General features: G+C 39.6%; 1 protein-coding gene across 2 annotated transcripts in view; it reads left to right on the top strand.

Moving 5' to 3' along the window:
* The window catches only part of wdfy3 (WD repeat and FYVE domain containing 3), a 99009-nt gene that overhangs the window by 796 nt on the left and 74477 nt on the right, over positions 1–23736 (top strand). The window contains exons 1-3 of one of the 2 annotated variants that reach the window (XM_061038169.1): positions 4434–5792; positions 19022–19232; positions 21878–22001. In XM_061038169.1, the coding sequence (XP_060894152.1) occupies positions 5764–5792; positions 19022–19232; positions 21878–22001 (364 nt within the window). In that variant the 5' untranslated portion in view covers positions 4434–5763. Of the gene's footprint in view, positions 1–4433; positions 5793–19021; positions 19233–21877; positions 22002–23736 lie in introns of those variants that run through there. The other variant, XM_061038170.1, reaches the window with a different exon arrangement.

The raw sequence follows: 23736 nt of genomic DNA, 5'->3' as shown, positions 1-23736 counted from the left end.
AACATTGCATGAAAGATGTGAACATTTAGAGCATAAGCAAGTTCTTTAAATGCATAATTTAATGTCAGCAGAAACTCTTAATTTTTGCTTAAATAAATTGCACCCAAGTGGGACGAAGTGGAGGACAGTAGGTTTTACCATCTGATTCTTTATATGAAATTTGCAGGCCAGCCATGTTGTATACATTTTACAACACTTTCACTGCACCTCATCAATCATCTTCATCATCATCTTCATCACACATCTCAATTCTGATGATGCAACTTAAATATCAGCCTTTGTTTTCCAAATCAAATGACCCAAATCTGCCAAAAAAAAAAAAAGATTGAAGGGATACCTTTTCTCTGATCTTCTTTGGTTTCACCAATCATGACAACACTCTTTTGGAGTGATATTTTGTCGCTCCATGACTAGAGTAAATTATCAGCAATGTTTGTGTAAACCTGGACTCTTCGGAAATAAGACAGCTAAAGTCTGCTGTGAGTAAAGCTGCAATGACTGGCATATTTAGTGCATTACATCGGCCTCATTTCCTGCCTGTATAGACTTCTTCTCTGTGCCTAATGTGATGGCTAAAGTCCTGTGTGTGTGTGTGTGTGTGTGTGTGTGTGTGTGTGTGTGTGTGTGTGGTTACTGCATTGTTCCTGATTATAACTGTATAGGTTTCGTGCGTACAGTCACTTTATTATAACTGGGAGTATTAATGAGACTAAATGTGTACTATGGTGCAACCAAGGGAATTACAAACTGTCATGCTCGTTCACTGTTTACTGACATCCCATAGACGTGTGAGTGACGTCAAACCAGGAGATTGAGAAACTGATCAAGTGGTAGAAATGGTTTTCCTTCAGCACAATATTATCTTTGTTTAAACACTATCTAAAAGAAAGGCAGTAGGGCTGGGAATCTTTGGGTGTCTCACGGTTCGATTTCAATTCTTGGGGTCACGATTTGATTCCGAATCGATTTTCGATTCGTAACGATTCTGGATTCAAAGTCTATGAATTACTTCAGGATCTACTCCAGTCAGTGTGTCATTCTACGGTTTTAAAAAGCTAGCTAGCACTTAGCAGGGAGTGACTGATTAGCCCAAAAAAAAACAAAAAAAAAAAAGACTTTTGGAAGTTATGAATCGATTTTAAAACTTGGAAGCGAAGAATCTTGAATTTTACATAAATCCATTTTTTTCCCACCTCTAAAAAGGCACAGCATGAGTCAGATGATGCAGTTGTAAAAAAAAACAAAAAAAAACAAGCTAAGCTTTATTTTGATAATACAGAAAGTTATAGATCAAACAAAAAGCGAACAAAGCAAATCATGTCCCCTTGAGTATTTTCTTATGGTACTCAGTTACAGTAAGTAGTTCATGATGTGAAAAATACGTTTGGTGAAATATTATAAAACCCATCCTCATGCTTCCATCATCTGTATAATCCAGCCAAATGCTGTTTTTTTTACTGTTATGACCCCAGCACCTGAAGGCTAGCTGTAAGCATCTGTAGACAAGGGCAATTCATTTAACAGCAATCATATCTAAAATATACTTAATTCATTTGTAAGTTTTCAAAGTCAGTGTAAAAATACGTTAGATTATTTACTTACCATGTATGGAATTTTGTTTAGGATTTCAGTACTGCAAACTTGAAGCAACCTGAAGCTGACGATAGTTCACCAATTGTGTTGGAAAGGTGTAAACAAACTGAACCACTCAAAGTTCAAAGTAAAGCAGACTGAGAGATGACTGGCAGTGAGCACCAGGATGTTGTTAAATCATCCCTGAATGTAGCTGCAGTAGAGCTGTTTCAACTTTCAAAATAACTACACCTCATTTGAACGTCTTGATCTAATATAGAAACCTGATTTAGTTTGAGTAGTTTTGTTGACATGTGGGCTACACCTGTGTCTGCAGCATGTCAGAGAAATTGAGTTAATGTCTGCATGCAAGGCTCTGTGTATTTACTGTGAGCAGGAAGCTCTGGGTGTATGTACTGACGTGTTTAAGTAAAGCTAGCAAGTTAACATTGGGCTCGATTGACCAAATTTGACAACTTTTGGTTTTAAACCACAGGCAGAATTAGATAAGCCAATTGAAGACATCCTGGACCTGGGATGCTGTATTTTAGTCCATTTATATTCACATCGTCAAGACAGAGCTGTAATGAATAAAACAGAATAATATTTGAAAACCTTTTCACTGCTGCTGACTGTAAATAACTTTCAAAAGTTTAGCATTAACCAGATCTGATGACAAGGTTGTTCAAACAGTTACTTTGTCACACATTAAGTCAAAATCACATTATGACTAGATGTGCAAGAAGCATACAACATCACGTTAGACTATCAAGAGTGTTGAGCCCTTTAATATACTATGTTAGCTATATGATCATGTGTAGATCTGCAACTAATGGTTTCTTAATTATTCAATGAACTAACTTTTATGAAGTTAAATGTTAGGTGTAACGAGGGCGCGAGTCATGTCTTAATTGTCCTACTTGTCTTTAAAGACCGTACATTGTAGGTCCTGCGAAGACATTTATTTTTACGTCTGAGGCCAAATAATAAAAAAAAAAAAACTTCTCAGGGAATCTCACTCCATACCCTGAGAACCTTTTCAAATAAGTGAAGAGGTTCTCAGAGAATGGGGTGAGATTGAAGCTTAAGATAAGCAAAGACTGATGTACACAAAAGAACCAAAGATTACAATTAAAGGTGATACTTTAATGATCTCATTTGTTGTGGGATGGGAGCCGCTTTGTGAGGTGCTTTGTTATTGATCAGGTGAAGCTCAATAGCTACATTAAATTCTTGTGGGTAATGCAGCTCAAGGCAGATGCTAATTTCCTTTTCAATGCACCAAACAAGCTTTCAGACGGTGTAAAATGCATCGCAGAGAAAGAGACACAGCTTGTGCTGGTGTGTGTGTGTGTGTGTGTGTGTGTGTGTGTGTGTGTGTGTGTGTGTGTGTGTGTGTGTGTGTGTGTGTGTGTGTGTGTGTGTGTGTGTGTGTGTGTGTGTGTGTGTGTGTGTGTGTGTGTGTGTGTGTGTGTGTGTGTGTGTGTGTGTGTGTGTGTGTGTGTGTGTGTGTGTGTGTGTGTGTGTGTGTGTGTGTGTGTGTGTGTGTGTGTGTGTGTGTGTGTGTGTGTGTGTGTGTGTGTGTGTGTGTGTGTGTGTGTGTGTGTGTGTGTGTCACTAAAGAAGCCTCGTCAGACACCAGACGTCAGCAGCACTGTACCAGTCATCGTCCTCCTCCTCAAAGAAGGAGCATGGAGCAGTCAAAAAGCAAAAGATAGAATCATTTTTAATTAACCTCCAAGGAAATATCCTGCGTGTCATGAGAGCCAGCAGAACACTGAAATCAACATCAGTACACTACACGCACATCATACACATAAGTTTGTGTACCAAATATTAGAGATGAACTATTCTGGGGCAATACCATTTACACAATCCTGCTGCCATGAATACTAACTAGATCACCTGAGGTGCAGTAATCCGCCACCGAAAGTAGTCCCCTAACAAATTAATAAATATACTTTATATACAGTAAAAGGTTAATATAAATATGTAAATTTATAGAAAACAATGTTCTACAGTTGCTTCATAAATGGTATAAACTGAAGTATGTATGCCAGCCTTTGGGTATGAGGAGGCGTTGTATTCAAACAGAGTATTGGGGTGTTGTATGTAGGTTGTAATGGTAACAGTGTTTACCGGACAGACTGGAACAGAGATTTTCTCAAATTGGTATCACGGTCTTAAATGTTTATGATCATAGATAATTGATTATTATTAATGTAGATCAAGTGTTGATATTGTACTACTTATTGAAGAACTTTATAACTTTTTTGCAAGTTTCCTTCATTCTGAATGGAAAATAAAATGACGCATGATGAGCAGCTGTCAAGTTTGTTTAAAACGGCACTTAGTATGCAGAGAAGCGTAAAAAATCACCCAAGTAACTGTTGAGTGATACGATGTAATGGAGAAGCCCTCAGGCTCTGTTGGCACAACAGGTCTCTCTGGCTGCTGTGAAGCTTCTGCTGCTGATGATTTTTTCACTTTCCAGTGTATATTCAACCTTTCCCCTGATGGTATGTTGAGGAGGAGGTTGTATAGCGGTTTCATTCAGTGAGGTGGATGATAACCTCCCCCCCTGCTGGCCTAATTTCCATATGGCCCAGTCTGCCCCTGCTGGAAACCACACTTCTGTCTTCTTAGTGAACCAGAAGACTGAGTGGTTCTCAGGATGTTCCACTTCTGTCTCCCAGAAAGGGTTTGGAAGTTTTCAAGCCTGCTGTGTCCCTGTTTATAAGCAAAGACATTTAGAAATTTCACTTATTAGAGCAATATAATTTAGTTTTTGCTGCAGTATGAAATAAGTGTGGCATACTTGCACTACTTTGCAATTTCTTAAAAGTAGAGTCATTAGCGTTGTTCGTTGTAGCTTGTAAACACAACATTCAAACTTGGGCACACTTGGACTCCTCCTGGACTCAGGGCTACCACAAGCGCACACTCACACCTTGTGTGTATCTGCTTGTATCTACATTGTAAGATACGGCACGCTAGCACAAGCTAACTGCTATTGTTTGGCAACTGCCTGTCCAACAGAAAGCAGGCCAACTCTGCGTCTGCTGGTAAAAGCCAACCCAAGGTTCACCCTCATTTGGGAACGAGCTTTATTCGCATTGTGTTTCGCCTCACTATGATAATGTTTTCTCCTCTTTTCCACTACTCCTAAACTTACCTGCACAATGTCATTGGCTTTACTCTCTGATGTACATCGCTTTGGATAAAAGCGTCTGCTAAGTGAATTGTAGAACTGTAGTAGAATTGGCTGGGGAAAACACACCAGATACCCGTCAAGAACCTCGTCAATCATAAGCCTCTGCAATAAAACAATGTAGTTTATGTAATCTATCATAACCCTTGGATGGTTTTAGCAACAACAGTCCTTTAGGCTGCAGATTTTTTTTCTTGACTGTAGAGAAAACACTAGGTACTTTCCTAACCATTCTGATTTCCACAGGCCTCAGTTATTATCAGCATTTCTCATGCCACAGATCAACAGAAAATCATGTCTTTTTTACCATATTGCCGAGCTATGGTAAATTAATCCTCTCAATTATTGTCTCAACATTAGAATGATGTTTTTTGAAGAACATAGATGGGACACAAAATAGATCATAAAGAAATTGTGTTTAAACTATCAGATGATACTTTTTTTATTTTATTTTTTAATGTTAATGTGAACCACTGAGCCTGAATCTAAATAATAACAGCGTACAGATTCAATTTTAATGGTTTTCATGCATGTCCTCCCCCTCTTTTCCAGTCTGAATGGTACATTCCTCTTGCTGTGACGGCCACAACAACCCCATACTCCACCCTCCCTTCCTCTTCTTCCTCTAAAGCCCTGTACACCCCACCCGGTGTCAGGGGGGGATCAGCTGTGCCAGTCCCGGCAGGCCACACACATACTCACACTCACGCACACATACACACGCATACACACACACACAAACACACACACACACTCATACAGGACGCTGGCTGGCGAACAAAGCTCCTGGCACTGCCAATGAAGACAAGTCATGCCTCCGCATTTTGCCTCTTCTCTTTCCAGTCCTCCGTGAAAGGAAGGCATGACACCATTGTCATCGACTTGTTTTATCAGAAAGACGAACGTTATTGTGGGGAAGGGGAGTCAAGTTACCGATATAGTGGATTCATTTTTTGTCTTTTTGCTGCTGAGGGGTTAAGATGCTGGCGGAGCGCAGAGAGAACAGCAGGTAGGGAGAATCAGGAGCTGAGCTGGATGCTGAGCTGGATGCTGAGCTTGTCTCCGCGGCGATCAGGGTGTTTGTTTACTGTTACTGGCAAGCTCGACCTTCGTGAATACAGTAAAGCGTGTTTATTATTGTTGTTAATGTAAAAGTATTGCTTCTCAGTAACTGTGCCACACTTATTTACATTCATACTAAACATTCAAGCAGTTTTGTAGATGCTTACAGTAAATTCAGTGTGACTGAGTGCAGTCGTGCGATAAGCTTCGATTACCATCATTACCTCCTTCGAGCAGAGAAGGATGTTGCAGCCAGAGCTACTGTATATGTAACTAAATACCCTGAATTTCTCTAGAGCCATCGTGTGCAGGGTTATAGAGAGGAAAGGGCTCTTCAATACTCAAACCAGTGATGGCTTATTATCGGATAGACATTTGATTGTTTTTGAAAAGACATGATAACAAAAAGACGCAAAGCTACATCCAGTAAAGGCCTTTGCACACTGAGTCGTTTTTTTCCGTTCAAATTGCCACATGTTTAAATAGAGATAAAATCTCATGTTGCATCAGTCATGTTTGCAGACTGACTGCGAAACTTTTGTCTGTCATTTATTTTGTTTTCGGAACAGGTTTGATTTTCTGTTTATTGTTTTTAATCCACCTGTGTGTGTGTGTGTGAGAGTGTCTGTCAAGTGTTCCAACCTCCAACATACTGTCAGCTGCTGATCAGGATCAATTACCTCAAGGAAACTGGTGGTCTTCTTTTCATTTGTGGTTCCAGTATAACTGCGTATCAAACTGGAACCCTGACACCCTGAAATACACCTGGAAGCGATCGGTATAATTCTGCAGCTCCTTTATCAATAGGTGAAACCCTCCTTAATCGTCCATGGACTCTATCTTGTCTCATAATGCACATTTCTGCAATTACTTGAAAAATAAACGCATCACAATCAGTGTGCAAGGTTTCTGTGTGTAACTTTTTTTTTATCGGATTACAGATCCAAAAAAAAAAACGACTTGTGTGCAAAGGCCTGTACTCTTGAATTTATGTAAAAAATCTGGGCCCAGGTTTTTGTCATTAATCTTTGAGAAAATGAATCATGATATTATCTTCCATTCTCAACAGCTGCTACATCTCCATTCACTATCAAGATCAACAGTGTGATGAATACTTATTGTTCCATTTGTATGAGCAGAGACCCAGGTTTACCAGTGTTTTGAAGGTATCTGCCTGGAGTTAAGGCAGATACCTAGCACTTGCTTAAATATAAGCCCTGGTGTTTGTTTACTGAGGTTTTTAATATTCAGTTAAGCTCAATTAGGCAGTTGACTTTGGTCATGTCCGGGCTTGTTTGGATTCAAATAATTTCCTGCCTTTCTGGTTGTTGTTGTAAGTACAGCTCACAGCTCTAATGTAACTTTGTTAGTGGAAATCCATTAATTTTTAGTTTATTAATTTGTGATTTTGAAAGTATGTCACAATGTAAAAAGAGGCTGTGCCTAACACAGAATTGTTTCAGTCTCACGCCCCTCACGCATGCGCAGAACGTACGTGGTGGTGGGCTGTCGACTGTAGTTTTTGCGGTGTGTTCTCGTGCAACTTTTTGTCCAAGACATGAGGCGACGTGAGGCGAGGCGACGACACAGGCGGCCTTTAGTTCTTTGCCGTCTGCTTGGTGTGTCAGGGCCTTAAGAGTCAGAGCTCAATATGTTAGCAGCTCAGCTCACAGCCTTCAAGTCCTGCTGAGAAGTATCTAAAAGCTGTTTTTGTTTTCAGAGTTTTTTAAGGCCTTTGTCTTTATTGTGGACGGGAAACAAGCGGAGGACAGAGTGGGGTAGACATGCATCAAAGGGCCAAGGTCTGAACCAAACCTGCAGATGATGTGTTAAGGGCTCTTACTTTGCACATGGGCTGCCTGCTTTACACACTGAGCTGAACCAGCACCCCAAAAGCATCACTTTTTCTACATACAACTGCATTGTTTTTACCTGTTTTTATTGCCAGGTGCTTTTTGGTAAAGAATGAGACCTCTGTGAATAATTTGTTACCCTGTAATAAATAATTGTGAATGATGAACAATGAAGGAATCTGACCAAAAAAAACCCTGGATCATCTAAAAAGAATCTAGCATCAGCACAGCTTGCAGCCCTTTCTGTGGTAATGTACCTGGCAAAATAAGGGTTGAAGTAATTGGTATTTAAATTTAGATGCCATGCATGTTTTTCTGCATAATTTGGTGTACATTGCAGAGATTTGACTGACATAACATGAGTCCATTTTCTATATCATCTGGTGGCTAATAAGTTAACAAAGGTATCTAAAGGGAGGTTATGTGTCACAGTTGTTTGAAGAGGACAGACCCAGTCCAAATGTAGCAGCATTTGGCAGGAGTGTGGTGTGAAATCACCACCCTGTCTACAAAGCCTTTCACTTCCTCTAAATTAGCATTTTGCTTCGCAAGTTTGGTTTCATCCAACTCTTGTCAACCCCCCCTTTTTTTTTTCTTCTTCTCTGTGGAGCTCCCTGGCTGCCACCTACCTCAGTAAACTATCAGACAGGAGACATTTCTCTGATTACATCACTTTCTCCTGAGGAACCGCCACACAGGCCTTTGAAGAGTTGGGCTTTTCCAGGGCACTGGCATGCCTTCATCTCCCAGGAGTTAGTGCTAACTCTGAGAGATGTTCATTGAAGCTGGCGTCCGCTTAAAGAAAAAGCTTTGAAAAAGACTGGAGGGCTGAGAATGCAGGCTCGGTTCTCCGCTGCAGAGGAGTTGTCATTCCATTGATGCCACCAACTCCTTTTTCTTTTGATTCAGCCGAGTTGGGACATGATTTGATGCTTTTTTTCCTTTTGACTGTAGCGGTAATGGAAGTAGGAGTGCGTGATCAGGGGTTCACACAGTTTTTATGAAGAGTATCATTAGCGCTTACTTGGTAATCACTTCGTATGATGCTGCTGTGAGTTTCTTATCCTCATCAAAGCTGCTATCTTAATCCTCCCTGTCATGTCACTGCTCCTTAAGGTTGATTTGGTACACCGTCTGCTGAGCTGTCTGAATGCATATGTCAACTGTTGGACAAAGTCACTTCAGGGAAATGTCCAAAGTATTTTGATGATATTAGGACATAAAAAAATGCACAATTTGCAATAGCAAACATATCACAAGGAAGCTGTGAGAGGAAACAAAACAACTTGTGCTATCAATTTGTGTTCCTTGTGAATGCTGTCCAGCGTCCCTCAGGTGCATCCATTCTCTTGAATCAACAGATAAGGAGCCTGCATATCTCTGGCGAAAGAAGGGAGAGCGGCATTTTTTTTTGCCCATGTAGTGGGCTTACTTTTTTTTCTGGCTGTCCCTCCAGATAAGAAGTAAAAAAAAAAAAAATCATGTTCATTGAGAGACAAACCCTTGAAATAAAGTACTCCCTCGGTCCTGTAGATATATTTTATACCCAATACAGAAACAAGTAAAGCCAAAGCAACTGTCCTCGAAATTCTGTCTGTAGACTGGATTACTGTTCCACAGGGAACTTTAAATATTCATTTACTTTTTTCAGTCAAGTGCCACACCAATCTCCTACATCAGCCAACAAACCTGAGTCAAAATATTAAAAATCTATAAGCGATATCAAGATTGAATGTATCATTAAGCAGCCACAAAAAATCTAAGAATAAACATTCATAACTATTAGAAAACGTTGTTCAAAAACAGCTTAATTTGCAGTTTAGGTCATTTTTCAGGACTTTGTGGGCATGGCAGTACATATTACATATGTCAATCAAAATTCACCCCCATTCATTGTGTATTGCAACCGTCTGACTCGCTGATCAAAGCTTCCTGGGATACCTAGCCACGCTAACGTATCTAGCAGCGCCACCCTGCTACATCTCTTCTCCCTCGCTGTCAAAAAGAAAATTGGAAATCTACTGTTTGGAGAACATACTTTGTGGAGTGTTGGTTTGTTTTAATAGAAACTTAAATTCAAGATTCAAGCCGTTTGGGCATTTGGCCGTTGAAGCCCGGAGCTTTCCGGTACTTACTGCGGTACTTAATCGCTATTGTGCTTTTGCATGTCTCAGACACGTCTTACCAAAACACAGCCTACTGTTTTTCACATTCCATTGCAGTCATCTGCAGCAACCCCTGTTGGAAAAGGCAGACATCACAGGGTAGATTTATTGTGCAAGCCTCTTCATTTCAGTCTGGTGTTCTCCTACACATAAGTGCTTAGATTGAAGCACAAATACAACTCTAAATGACATGTCCTCGGCCTGGATTCTGTGGTTTTGTGACGCTCGCTGCTCTGCTTACCAAATAGGTGGAGTGAGTTGTAATCCTGCGTTTGTCTGCAGATCACTGCCTCTCCTTTTGTTGATTTTCCAGCTCAGCCTTATGCTGAGTCGTATGACATGTGTTTGCCCCAGTTTGTGGTCCCGGCCCCGCTGAGCTCCGACTCTACCATTCTCCCAGCACTGTGTCTGCTTCACTGACTCTGTGTTACACAGGGCCAAGTCCAGCACTGCAAACAGTCAGCATTGTTCAGAAAGAAATGCTGGCTTTGATCTGAGGTAAGGTGGACTTAAAAGTGAGCCAATAAGTGGTATACATCTTCTTGAATACAGCTTAAAGGACATTTCCTGTTTATTACAGTTTACTAAATACTTCTCATTTCCGTGAATGTCGATGAAGGACAGATTCACCACATGTATTTTAAGATGGAACAAATTGGCATTATTACAAGTAGTTATTATCAGGCACAGTTTATAGACTGACTTTGTGGTTCTATTTCCACCAACCCTACAAAATATATTTGTTCATGCACACTTTTCTTGTGGAGTGATTTTGATTTAGTCCTCAGATGAAGTCTAAACTGCTGGCCTGTCTGGATGTTTGAGCTTAATGTTCTGTCAGACCTTGTTTTAGTTACACTGCCATGTAATATGTGCTTTTAAGTTGTTCATATAAAATTAATCCAAATACCAGAATGACACAAAAAAGGCAAAATGTATTAAAAGCAGCATTTAAATCAAATAATGTATTGCTGCAGAGATTTCCTGCAGAAATTCCAAATGTAAGACCATTAATGACTCAAAGTTCCAACCAACAGAAGGGAGTCTTATACATTAAAACTGAGAGACAAGGTTTTCTCATAAAAAGGAAAAAGCAAACCATGCTATCAGACAGTCACGTGCTGAGCTTTATCAGAGGGATCTTAATCCATCTCTTGTGGTTAGTAATGTTATTATATAAAGTTTTAAACGGTTATATCACAGAGTAAATGCCGAGCCCTGTTATTGTGAGGCAGCCCGCTACATTGTGTTGTTCCCAGAAGCTTATTGAAACTAATGTTTGATTTCATAAAAAAAGGATCTTGTGGCCTAAATGCTGATTATTTCAGGCACAGTAACATTATGGGAAATCCTCAGGTCGAAGTTCTTGTGAATTAATTTTGAATAATTTGGTAATCTTATTAAAGCTGCAGAGATTTATTATTCAAGAAAAAAAAACTGTTTCAGAACAATACACTTAATTTGCCTGTTGTTTTGTTCAAGTCATGACCCCTGCTGGATGACCTAAACATTGTCTGTCAGATTTGTTATCACACTTTTCCAGTAAGAATCAGGGACTATATAAGTCAAAGACAAAGTACCAAACACACTGAAACTCCCCTCTCCAAAGAAGCTCCAACCTATTTCCATCTGTCCTGTCTGTTTTTTTTTTTGTTCATTCTAAAACATGCAGCTTTCAACAATGAGTCATGAAACTGGGCCCACTGGACTGGATATTTTTAAATCAGCCTCTGCTTTTGGTTTCTCAATTTCTGACATGATCCTGTGCGTTTTTATCCTTGACTGGCAGCTTTTCTACAGGCTATCTGTGCCTGTGAGTTTCCATTTGAACCAGCAACATGAACATGGCTTTTCTGCTGATGCTGCTGAGGCCTATGCATCTTAATCACTCTCTAACCCTCCTGCTGGTGGGCTGCCGCAGCCAAGTGTGCTGAAGATCTGTGGCTTTTTTAACAAAGCTTCGGCGAGCTTTGTCTGCGTCTCTTTGTTTTACTATCACTTCTGGTCTGCCCATTCAGCCGGTGGAGATTCAATTCATTTCATGTTTTATGATGCAGACTTTGTAGTTTGACACAGATTATAGTGTTATGAGGGAGAAGTAATGGACAAACATGATATATGTGAGCACACAGAGGAAGAGGAAGGGTGTCAGCAGTGCAGATCTGCTTAAGACGCCCCAGGGCTGAGAATAGTTCCCCTTATCAGTGTCATTAGATGTCATGACAGTAATGGTGTAAGACTTCCATAATCAAAACAAGAGAATATGGGTCATATTTTTTCAGTGGTTGGCTGTCTCACTGATTTTCTTAAATGAGCTACCAAAGTTTAAAATGGAAAACCAGGTGACATTTAGAGTTCTATCTGTTCTAAAAAAATCTAAAGGCCTGATATACACAATTTGTTTAGCTTTTTTTTTTTTAATCCAGAACTGTCCTTTAAGACTATTTGATGAGTCTGAGTTTGTTTATCCATGTCAGGTTTGACTACAGTTTTATCAGCTTCTTGTATACATTTTTTTTGGGTTGGTCTGTTGATAAAGACCATTAAAAGTAAAGGAACTAAAGAGTGCTATTGATAAAACTCTCTAGTTTAGGTTTTATAATGCATTAGTGGCTCCCTCTGATAACAGCTTTATGGTTTTGTTGCTTAATTACGACTTTTCAGTTGGCTTACATTCAACGTAAACAAAGACAAAGATGGCTCGCGCACTGCAGGGCTCCCATAATCCAGAAAATGTATTTCACCAGGGTGGTGAGGTTTGGTGTAAACCTGCTCTTCATCAAACCACAGTCAACGTCACCAATCATCTGCCCTTCATAGATTTAACTTAATCAGTTTCATTATTAGTTTAAATTATTATTTTTAGGTCAGTTTATATGACTTCCTGTTTTTAGGTCAGTTTATATGACTTCCTGGCTGAGAAGACTCCATGTTCTGCATTCACTTCCTCTTTTAAATGAAGGAAAAGTTAATCAGTAGTTTTCATGCTGTGAATAGTGAATAGTATTTTTTAACCTGAAGAAGCGCGACTGTGCCTTCTTTTTCATATAGTGTACGTTTTATAGTATAGGGGTGTAATGGTGTTTTAATCTCACCAAACATCATGGTGGTCTCGAGTGTGTGTGAAAGTGCAGAAGCCTCGTTTCAATGTGTCACCCTGTGAGCACATCATTCAGTACGTTGGCCTTAACTGGTTCACTAGCGGTGATTCAGCCTGTTGGCTCTATCCACCAACAACAGACTGACCTCCCCTGAAACTTTAAGCTATCTCACAGTGACCGCACACTTCACAGTTATCATTATGAACCACTTAGAGGCGCATAACAATCTCACAGACTCACAGGTCACTCTTAAATATGATGGCTTGTATTATGTTTTGTCTCATGTGTTACATTGTATTCTTTTCATAATCTATATCTTCATATAAGGAGATGTTGTTCATTTCTCTGTTGCTTTTTTGTTTGCAACTCTTTTTAGTTTTCCTCTCTTTTTCTGTCTCATGTTTAATACACTAAGAGACTGTACCAACAATCACAGATAGTTTTAAACGGCACTAGATGGAACAAACTGTCACTTGCACGAATGCCACTTCTAAATTAATCAGAGAAACCGAGAAAGAAATCGAACCGTGACCCCAAAACTGAGGTAAAACCTAATGGTGACCTCTTGTGAGGTTTGTTTCATAGTGTTGTGGAAAGGTGAGATTTAACCATTCAGTTCACCTTTATGCCGTTATATCATTTAGATTTGTTAGCCTGCAGTAAAATGCTATCGTTACAGCCGTGTCACTAAAAAACAAACATTTTCTTTGACTTGCACACATAACTTTATCAGTGTCTGCAGCTGACAGCGGGTTTGTTATTGTTTTAGAAGGATCTTCACCGTAATGTCTCGCTCTAATGCCTTATCTTACACAGCCAGAGCTGCTGCAGTAAACGCTGAATTGAACCAGAATGATGCTGCCAACTGAGGCTGTATTTTAATGTTACAGTCTGAGCCTTTCAGGTCTTGTCTCTTTTGATCCATAGTCTGCTTTCTTTCAATCTTAGGAGAGAAGTCACTGATGTAACAGAACTTATTAAGCAGTTGAAGGCAGTGTGGGAGTTCACACAGAGGGCAGCCTTTCTGTGTGGGCAAACTGCGCTTACTAAAGACTTCAGTCGTCGGTAATTTCCTTGCTGCCACAGACGCCATGTTCCTGTAAATCAGAAGGACACTTGGAAGCCGTCTGTCTCTGTCATTATGTTTCTTTCCACGTTCCTGCTGTCTTTTCTGACTGTTCTTTAAAGAAGAAAAGAGGGACAAAGTGGATATGGGTTGTTGAGATGCCGGTCGTGGCAAAGCAGACCTTGAAGAAGAAAGCACTCAATAAATGTCAGACCTCTGGGAACAATTAATAATCCTCCTACCTACTTTAACAGTCCACATTGTACTGCTTAGATACGAGATAGTAAAATAGATAAGTAACAGCAGCAAAGGCTGTTTATAAGAAGTGGTGACTTTTTGTGGACGGCAGTTATGAAGCCTAAAATGTTGTCGTTGCCATCTTGGTTCTTTGGATTCAGATGTTTTTTTTGGATGAGCTGGGGATACACATTGCTCTATCTCAGTTGGACTGGTAGGGATGTGTCCATAATGAGGTAGCAACCCCCTGAGAGGATACCCTGCTTTTATTTACAAATTCAATTCACAAATATCATGCTGTATTGCACAAGACTTGACACTAACGATTGAGAAGATGAAATCAGGAAAATGATCACTACCATAATAGTTAATTGAGAGGCAGGCTCGTTTTCTCATACCTTTTTTTTTTTTTATTGGATGTCTTATTTCAGCCAGTCGAGTCACCGACTGCACTGAAACGATTTTCATCTATCATCAATCTTTGTAATTAAACATAGCCTCCACAACGGCATAATAATATTGGAGTCCCAGTGTTTGGTTTCACATTGCATGAAAAAGAGGCATGACCTGTAAACACACAGCAGGAGCTTAACATATGAGACATTTACACTGTTCTGCGCTGCCTGCTCTGACGTTACACATTGCCAACGTCTCACCCTCAGTTGGCTTCTGTTACTCCCTTTGGTGGCGGATCAGGGGCAAAATTACTTCGCTCAACCATCACATGTGTGTTACACATCACTGACAAAGCGTAACAAGGATGTAAATATCCCACCTTGAACTGGCAGTAAGGGACAACAGACTATGGACCAAATGGAACTACCTGTCTTATTGTTTTCCTGTGAAAAAGGGATCATAAAATAATGAGTTTTATTTACTTTTTTCTAATCATGTTTTTAATCCAGTCCCTGCAAACAAATTTTAAATTTCAAAATAACTTTATTTCCTCCTCCAGAGAACGATAGTGCCATGAAAAACCAGCCATTATAAGCAAATATATTTGATTGATTGGCAATGATTTGGAAATGGGGCTGTTTTCAAAAAAAAATTGTTGCAGCCAAAAAGCTCCAAACATTTCAATAAAAATCAGACAAGAGGAGAACAAAGTCGGGTTGTTGTTCTGAAAAGAGGAAACTGGCAACAGAGAAAGGAAGCAGGAGCATCCTCAGTTACATAATTCAATCATTAGTTTTGTGCCTCCAGTTATGTCTACAGACCACTTTAAAAATACTCTAATATCACTTTAATGCCAGCACTTGTGATTTGACAACAATGGAATCAAATTTTTAAAAAAGCCAACAGATGGGAAAGCTTGCCAAGAGTCAATTAGGCAGCTCAGAGGGGCTCATACCCAGAGGGGAGGCTGGTTTAAATCCAGATTAGTTTAGTCTGCATATGAGAGCCTGAGGAGAAAAATGCATTCTGGGTCCTCAGGAGTTTCTTCTGACATGCCTTTGAGCAAGGATTTCGGAGTGAAGAGTGACAGACCCATGGTGAGGAACATGTGGCCGCTTAATTCAAACACCTTCTCCTGTGGTCTGTCTGAGAATGAGCAGTGCAGCATCTTGTTTCTCTGCACGGTGATACCAGCACTAGATGTTGTGTTTAAATGTCCCCCTTTTTAAGGGAAAAAGTGGACAAGCATATTATTTATACATTAAATTTGAATCTGTGATTGGACTGAAATTTCAACTCCTCTGGTGTAAGTACAGCGACCCGGCAGTGAATTCTTCTCACCCTGTTTAAACCCTTTTGTTTTGTTTTGGTTGAAGTGCACAGAGTTCAGTTCAGTACATCGGCCTCAGGGACAGAGTTCAGTGGCATTCTTAACAAGTGAAATGTACAAAAGTTAGGCCTTTTTCTGAAACATAACTATTGCATACTTTTGAAAAGAGACATGAATTTAACTTCTTTATCTTTAAGTCCTCACTGCTTATTTAAAATTTTAGTGCTGTGTCACCTTTATTTAATTTTTGTCACTTGTTTAAATTTTCAACATTTTGTCTGACTCCGTGCCAATACATGGTGTATCATGTGATTGATTAGTTAAATTAAGATTGGAAATTGACTTTGAAAGAATTTTTAAATTAAAATTGGCACCCAGGAGGACACCCCTTATTGAACCTTTATTGCATTATTTTATAAAGAAAAGTGAAGGGCAACTTTTTCCACAACAATACCATAATGAAGGTCTGTCACCGTCATGATTGATTAATTTGCTTTTTCACTTTAATATTGCCACCCTAGCATGTGGTGTTTGCATAGCAAGCTGCCTTAAAGGCCTTGACGTACAGTCATTTAGTGTGGTTTATAACACCAACAACATTGGTCTCTTAACTGCTTTTGATCATTGTCAATTGATTAGAGGGTTAGAATAAGGGCCTTACGATTTTGTTCAACTTCGTAAGCTGCCTGTGACTCACACATGACTGTACAGTGTTAGCTTCAGGTGAAAAACAGTAAGTAAAAGGGGACTAGTTGCTGTGATCTGTGATTGAGCGTCTGCCTGTCATGCTGGTGTATCTGTGACTGCAGTGGAGTCGCCTGTAGCCTGAACATTTTTACATGCAGGGGACACACGGACTGCATGCGCAGTGATCACTTCTCTGTCTACTGATGATGCTATCAGCCAGAGATTTATTGTTAGTCATGGAAACAAGAAAACTGGCAGTTATTGTTTGCATCCTAACAAATGAAAAGTGGCTGCATGACATGCTTTAGGACACTTGATGAACATGGCACGTACTGCGATGTGACTACTGCGCATATGCACTTCACAGTTACGATGGTAAAAAAGATTTAGCGTCCTGCTTCAGGATCTCACATATCATAATCTTAATTTTACAAGCATTTTGATTGTAATCTGCTTTAATTGCCCCCCCCCAACAGAATGGTTAAGACAAACAGTCCTGCAAAACTCCGGCCTTGAGCATTTTATTTAAAAGGGACTAATGTCTACAGTGACAATAATCCACTGTGAGGAGAGAAATTAGAAAATAGGGACTACATGGTCAAGTGTCATGTCTCCTAACTCTCCTTAGTGTTTGCTGAACTTCCTCAGAGAAGTGGAAGTGAGCTGGCAGTGCTTTTTAGCTGCAGTTGAACGCATGAAGAATGTGAAGTCAGCAGAAGCGTAATGTTCAGACATTAAGGAAATCCCAATGTTGAGCAAATTGCAGTTATTAACACACACAGTACAAACATTTAATGCTTATGCAAGAAGCCTCTTTTGTGTCCACTTTAACATTACGACATACTGTAGGTCATGAGATCAGATGAGGTTATAGAAACTGGATAGTCATTGTTCATAATGCTGAGTAAACAAGTCCACATGTTTTATATGATTCATTTAGTGCAATAACATGATTTCACCCCTGGAGGCTCAAACTCTATCACATGGAGAAAAGGACTGAGAATGACTTTCCTTTCATTGTCGGGGCACCGTGCACCCTTGAGCAACGTACTGTCTGTGTTTCAGTTTGGGTGCTGATTGATGAGAAGGTTATAGTTGCACAGTTCCGGGCTGCTGATTCCGTTGTTTATTGTTGGCTGTTCGTCTGTGTTGGATGAAGGCTCTGCAGTTCTGTGAAGTCTCCTAGCAACCATTTTCAAGATATCTGAAAGGAACAGGACCTGTGAAAATGATTGCTAAATATATATCAAACCAAGCAACAAAGAATTGGCACAGTTCTGGTATAATGTCTGAAGAATAGTGAAGTACAACCTGTAGACTACAATGTGCAAGAGCACCAAGCTCCTATATAGTGCAAACACAATCAATTCCTTTGTGTCAAAGGAACTGTTTGAAATACTGTCACTCAGTAAAGTGTGAAATGTTTTATTAATGTGTCCGTTTCTCTACATCTGACTCCAATGTGCTGCTTTTTAAAAATTCTACACCTGTTTTTATTTTTTTTAAATGAAGCCCTTTTTCTATTCATAAAAATATTCCACTCTTGTGCTTCACTGTTTCATGCATTAGCTTTGTTTTCCAGATTTAATTTTTTTGCTTTATTAGAGAGACACGAGGACAGTGGATAGAGTTGGAAATCAGGGAAAGAGAGAGAGTGGGTAACGTTATGCAACAAACGAGTCAAAGGTCGGATTCAAACTCGAGCTGCCCGCTTTGAGGACTGTACATGGGGTTCACAAACTAACCTCTTGGCCCCCAATGCCCTCAATGTTCGATTTTTTTGCTTGCAATATTACCAAAAGGATGAATTGATAACTGAAATATTAGGCAATTAAACTCATTTAAAAAAAATAATCAATTCATTGCTGAGCTTTTCTTTTCAGTTGTACTTGACTGTTCGACTGTAAAGGTATTATTGCTATTACTGTCTACTTAAAGGTCACAAATTATCCTCCTTTTCAGCAAGTTTAAATAAGTCTCAGAGCTCCCCAAAACATGTCTTAGAAGTTTCTTATTAAAAATCCACTCTGATCCTGTATTTTAACATGCCTATAAACCTCTCTATTTCAGCCCGGCTCACAACAGGCTGTTTCTGTGACTGTAGCTGTAAATGCAAATGAGCTGTGTTTGACCACGCCCCTCTCTGGGAGGGCTTGGGTGACTCTGGCTTTCTCAGTCCATGCCCTATTGTTTTCTGGATGAAGGCATTTTTTCTTATTTTAGTTGTATTATTCTTGACACTCTATAATGTGGACATGGTTAAGTTGTTTCCAAAGAGGAACCTGGCAGGACTTTTAAGTAATAAAATGTGTCTTTAACCTCTTCTGTCTCCTGTCTGCAGGGCTGCCTTTGCCCTGACCAAGCCGCTCAAGATGAACATGGTGAAGAGGATCATGGGGCGGCCGAGGCAGGAGGAATGCAGCCCCCAGGACAACGCACTTGGCCTGATGCACCTGAGACGCCTCTTCTCGGAGCTGTGCCACCCTCCTCGCCACATGACGCAGAAGGAGCAGGAGGAGAAGCTCTACATGATGCTTCCCGTGTTTAACAGGGTAAGTCACATCAGGGAAAGAGAGAGAGAACCCAAACACAGATGGTCTATGATGCTGCTGTTAAAGACCAGATGACACCGCCCATAAAGAATCAGAGGCGACATTAAACTGAAAAGCACTCGGGGGTTATGTGATGTCCGCAGAAGAAATTCAAACCTGCTGTTCTGTCTGTGTCGTTTCTAAAAAGATGATAATTAACCAGGTTTGATGTTGGATTCATGGTGTCCAAAGACAGTCAATGAATGGGTTTGTAGAAATTCAAATATGATGTCACCTGGTGACTATCTGGAAACTGTAACCTGTGGTTAAAGCTTATTTTCATACACACTTGTCTAGACGCTGCACACATTCATTAAAATAAGGAAACTGGTACAGCCAAATGGAGACTAATGAAGTGTGTGTAATGATGTCTAAATTCAGATCAAATATATATACCATGTAAATGATCAGACTGCTGTACATGGAATCAGTCTCTATCATTAACTTGTAGTGTTGACTCTGGATTAAACCCTGAGCTCTGTGATGATGACACAGATGCCTACTGACATAAACCTGGTCTTCAAAAAAATCTGACAATGTGAATGTTGTCTAACACACACCAGGTAGGCAGGTGTGTGAGAACCTCCACAGACTGTCAACACCAAGTTAAATTGAAAAAAGTTCATTTCCTTTAATTAAACTTGTGCTTTGAAAAGACACTTCAGGATTTAAACTGACAGTCTTCACATTCGAACAAGGACTGCATCAAAAAAATGAGAGGATATAAGTAATGTCTTCTGTCAGTAGTAGATGTTGAAAGATATGAATGAACTCAAGCCAAGCTCCCTAACATGTCATAAACTGTATATACCGGTACATGTCAGAAAATGTTATATGTAGTTATAGACCTCCCGAGCTGCATATATTAATTTGTGCTGTCAATATATATTTTTTTAAATCCAGATGTTTTTAAATGACTGTGACCTCAAGAAAAAAGTTTAAAAATATCAACATGATTTACCAAGCAGCATGATATCCATAACATCCACATCACCAACATATGTCATTGTAAATGAGGGTCGCCCTCAATGATCTCTCCGAGAACTTAAATAAAGGTTGATGATGATGATGATGATGATGTTATACTCTGTCTGTAGGACAGCAGGTGATTATGCAGCTCTGCATAACGTCCATGACTGCTAAATGAGATCATACATAGTAAAAATGACCAGCACGGTTTCCTCTTTTAAATAGATCATCCATCATTATTTATCAATATACAAAAATCATTTATCAACTTTAATATGAATGGAAACATTTCCTCTCAAGACTCTCCCTGATGACTGAGCTGCCAGTTTATTTTTTTTTATCATAGTATAATTATTTTTTGATTGACTGCTAATTTGTTTAACCGTTTCCATATGGGGTATCAAAATATATTTGAACAGGAAATGTTTATCAGAATACTGAAGGCCAAAAGTGACATCTTCAAAGTGCTCTATTTTGTTTCACCAACAATCGCAAACCTGAAATATGCAAATGAAATATGTAACCATGTAAGACAGAGAACAGTAAATGAGTTTTGCTTATTGCATGTTACTGTTCTTGATAAAGTCAAATTCAAGGTTGACCAAATGATTTCAGACAAAATGTAATGACTCCAGCAATAATGACGATTGGAAGCACATACAGATCGCACGTAAGATTTCAAAGTGATTGCTAAAGCATGTATAACATAAATGAACTAAAGGGAATGAAATGCCTCGGTGCATAGGAACTGAAAAGGAAGTCAAGCAAAAACAAAACTATAAATAGTCACACATGGATTATTTAAAGAAAAGATCTGCGTGTTTATCCAACTGAAAACGGCTTCTCAGTTTACTGTCTCTCCGTATACGACACCGATGGGGGGTTGGTGCTAGCGAGCCTCTTTGTTTTGTAGCCACTGCTACAAGCAGCTTAGTCGAGTGTCCTCATCACACTGGAGAGTCTAACCGAGGGTCTCCTCACTTATCAGCCAATTGTGCAGCTGTGGCTGGGATTCACTCACTGGTGGCATAATTCATGTTAGAATGTACAATGAGAGTACTCCCTGATGCAGCAGGTTGCCCGGCTCCAGGGCCTCTTTCCATGTCCGATTTACTGGATTAATAAAATACACGATGAGTCGTTGAAGAATGAAGAGCAGTTTATGTCCTGTTCCAGCAAAGGCTCAGACTGCTGCAGTGTGTCTGTGGTTGTACAATTAGGACATGCCAAAGAGAGATGTAGGCCAGTGATCCCCCACCTTGGTAATATCTTCCAAGGTTCTAACGTGGCTTTTGTGTGCATGTCAAAGCACTTTGTGAACCTGTGTTTTTAAAGGTGCTGTGTAAATGAAGTTGTTATCTGTGTGCTCCTGCTTGATGTGATTACAGCTCTGACTATGAGGAGCTGCAGGCTTTAATGAGATTTCATAATAATGTTACTGTCAACAATCATGTAACAACACTTTAAAATGAATACATGTCAGATTTTCTTTTCTTACCGTCACTGTCATCCTTGTTTTAAACATAATCTCTGTCATAGAACATTAACAGTCCTTCGTTTGTTACCTACTTTTCTTGAAATGTATTCATTTGTCAGTGCTCTGCTTTAATGAAATTTCCTCTGTTTTGACTTTCCAGGTGTTTGGGAATGCTCCCTCAAGCAGCATGATCGAGAAGTTCTCTGACCTGCTGCAGTTCACCACACAGGTGTCACGACTCATGGTGACCGAGATCAGACGGAGAGCTTCTAACAAATCCACAGGTGAGCTCCTGACACTTTGATTTATCACCGTAATGATAGGACGAGGAGTACGTGTTGACATCACTCTTTCATTTCTTCCAATAACCCACTTCTCTTTTGTCAAAATGACCTACTTATCTCCTACGCACCTCGGCAGGTGCTTTTCTTTCCCTTAACCTATAGACATTATAAAAGATCCTCTCTCTTTTTCTTCTTCAAAATCAAGATGCTAACATTGTTTTATGTAAAAATGTAGATGGATTTGATACCATGAACTATCTTAGAGAGGAAATATAGAGATGTATCTTTATAATCAACGGTCTCTCACTCATTAGATTTATCAGAAAACATTACATATGTACAGGACAACATCAGCAGAGCGATAAAGGGAATGAAAAGATATTCTCTGTATTAAAAGGTTCCTCACAGGAGACCTTCCAAAAACACAAACACAGACAGACACAAAACCAGATCCTTCTTTTGCTGGCATGAAGATAAATCTGGGGAGCCTGCACCATGCAGAATAAGCAGTCACTTATCTTCACTGATACAAGAGTCCATTTGTGAAGGGAAAAAAAAAGGTGTTGTTTATAACAAACACTTTTCCACCTGTTCCCTCTACACTTGTCCATGATGCTGGCCAAGATGCTGGCAGAGGAATGAACCAAGTGTGTAAGAAGCAGAGGGGAGTTTTTATTGAATTTATATTGAAATATATTCAAAACTTGATCCAAAGGCAACTGGATTCTGACAAATTAAAATAAACTTAAAATAAAAACATCATAAATTCTGTAATTGTTAATTTAATTTTAATTTGATGTCACCATGCCTGTTTCTTCAATTGTTGTGCATCATTTCTTTTGTGTGAAAAGCTCCTTATTTATTTGTGACAAGGGTTGAATTTCTTCAAATAACTGTAGAAATACATAGATCCATCTTATGACTATAACAATTAAGGAAACCAAAATGACATACATTTCTCTGAAATACACAAAACAAGCAGGATATTTATAACAGTGCTTTTTAAAGTAAGTCGGGGGTAATAACAAAGTCGGGGGTAATAACAAATAAAACTGGCAACAGTGGGAGCGAAAGTTCCACAGAGAAAAACCTCTGAAGTTATGATAAAAGTTCACTACAGGTGAGGAAGCAGAGCTTTGACAGGAGTGACAGCTTTGACTGCAGCTTTACCAGAAGGAGAGGCGTTACACAGACTGACAGGAGCACACTCACTTTCATACACACATATACACACACACACACACACACACACACACACACACACACACACACACACACACACACACACACACACACACACACACACACACACACACACACACACACACACACACACACACACTGGGTTCTGAAAGTCTCCAGCTTCCCGTCTCTGATTTCTCCTTCTCTATCTTCTCACTCTTGTCCCAGTCTGAGCGTGTGTTGTTTTCAAGCAGAGAACAGCTCTGGTTTTGTAACGCTACAGTCTCCTCACGCTCTCCTCCAGCTGGTCACCAGGCCTCTGCACACTGAGTCACGAGTCGACTCAGGCTCTCCAATGAACCACAGCACTCTGTCATCATAAAAAAATGATTCTGGTTTGCTCTAAAATTTGAAATCTTTTCAAGAGTGACTAGACTTGATCTCATCTGCTTTCAGACAAACACCGTTAAAAGTCTATTTATCTCTCCATCTAAAGCTGACAGAATATCTACAATACAAGACTATGACTCATCTGCTAATATTTCCTAACTCT

Source organism: Labrus mixtus, chromosome 5, assembly GCF_963584025.1.
Source record: "Labrus mixtus chromosome 5, fLabMix1.1, whole genome shotgun sequence".
NCBI lineage: Eukaryota > Metazoa > Chordata > Actinopteri > Labriformes > Labridae > Labrus > Labrus mixtus.
This window is presented reverse-complemented; position numbering and strand designations above follow the sequence as displayed.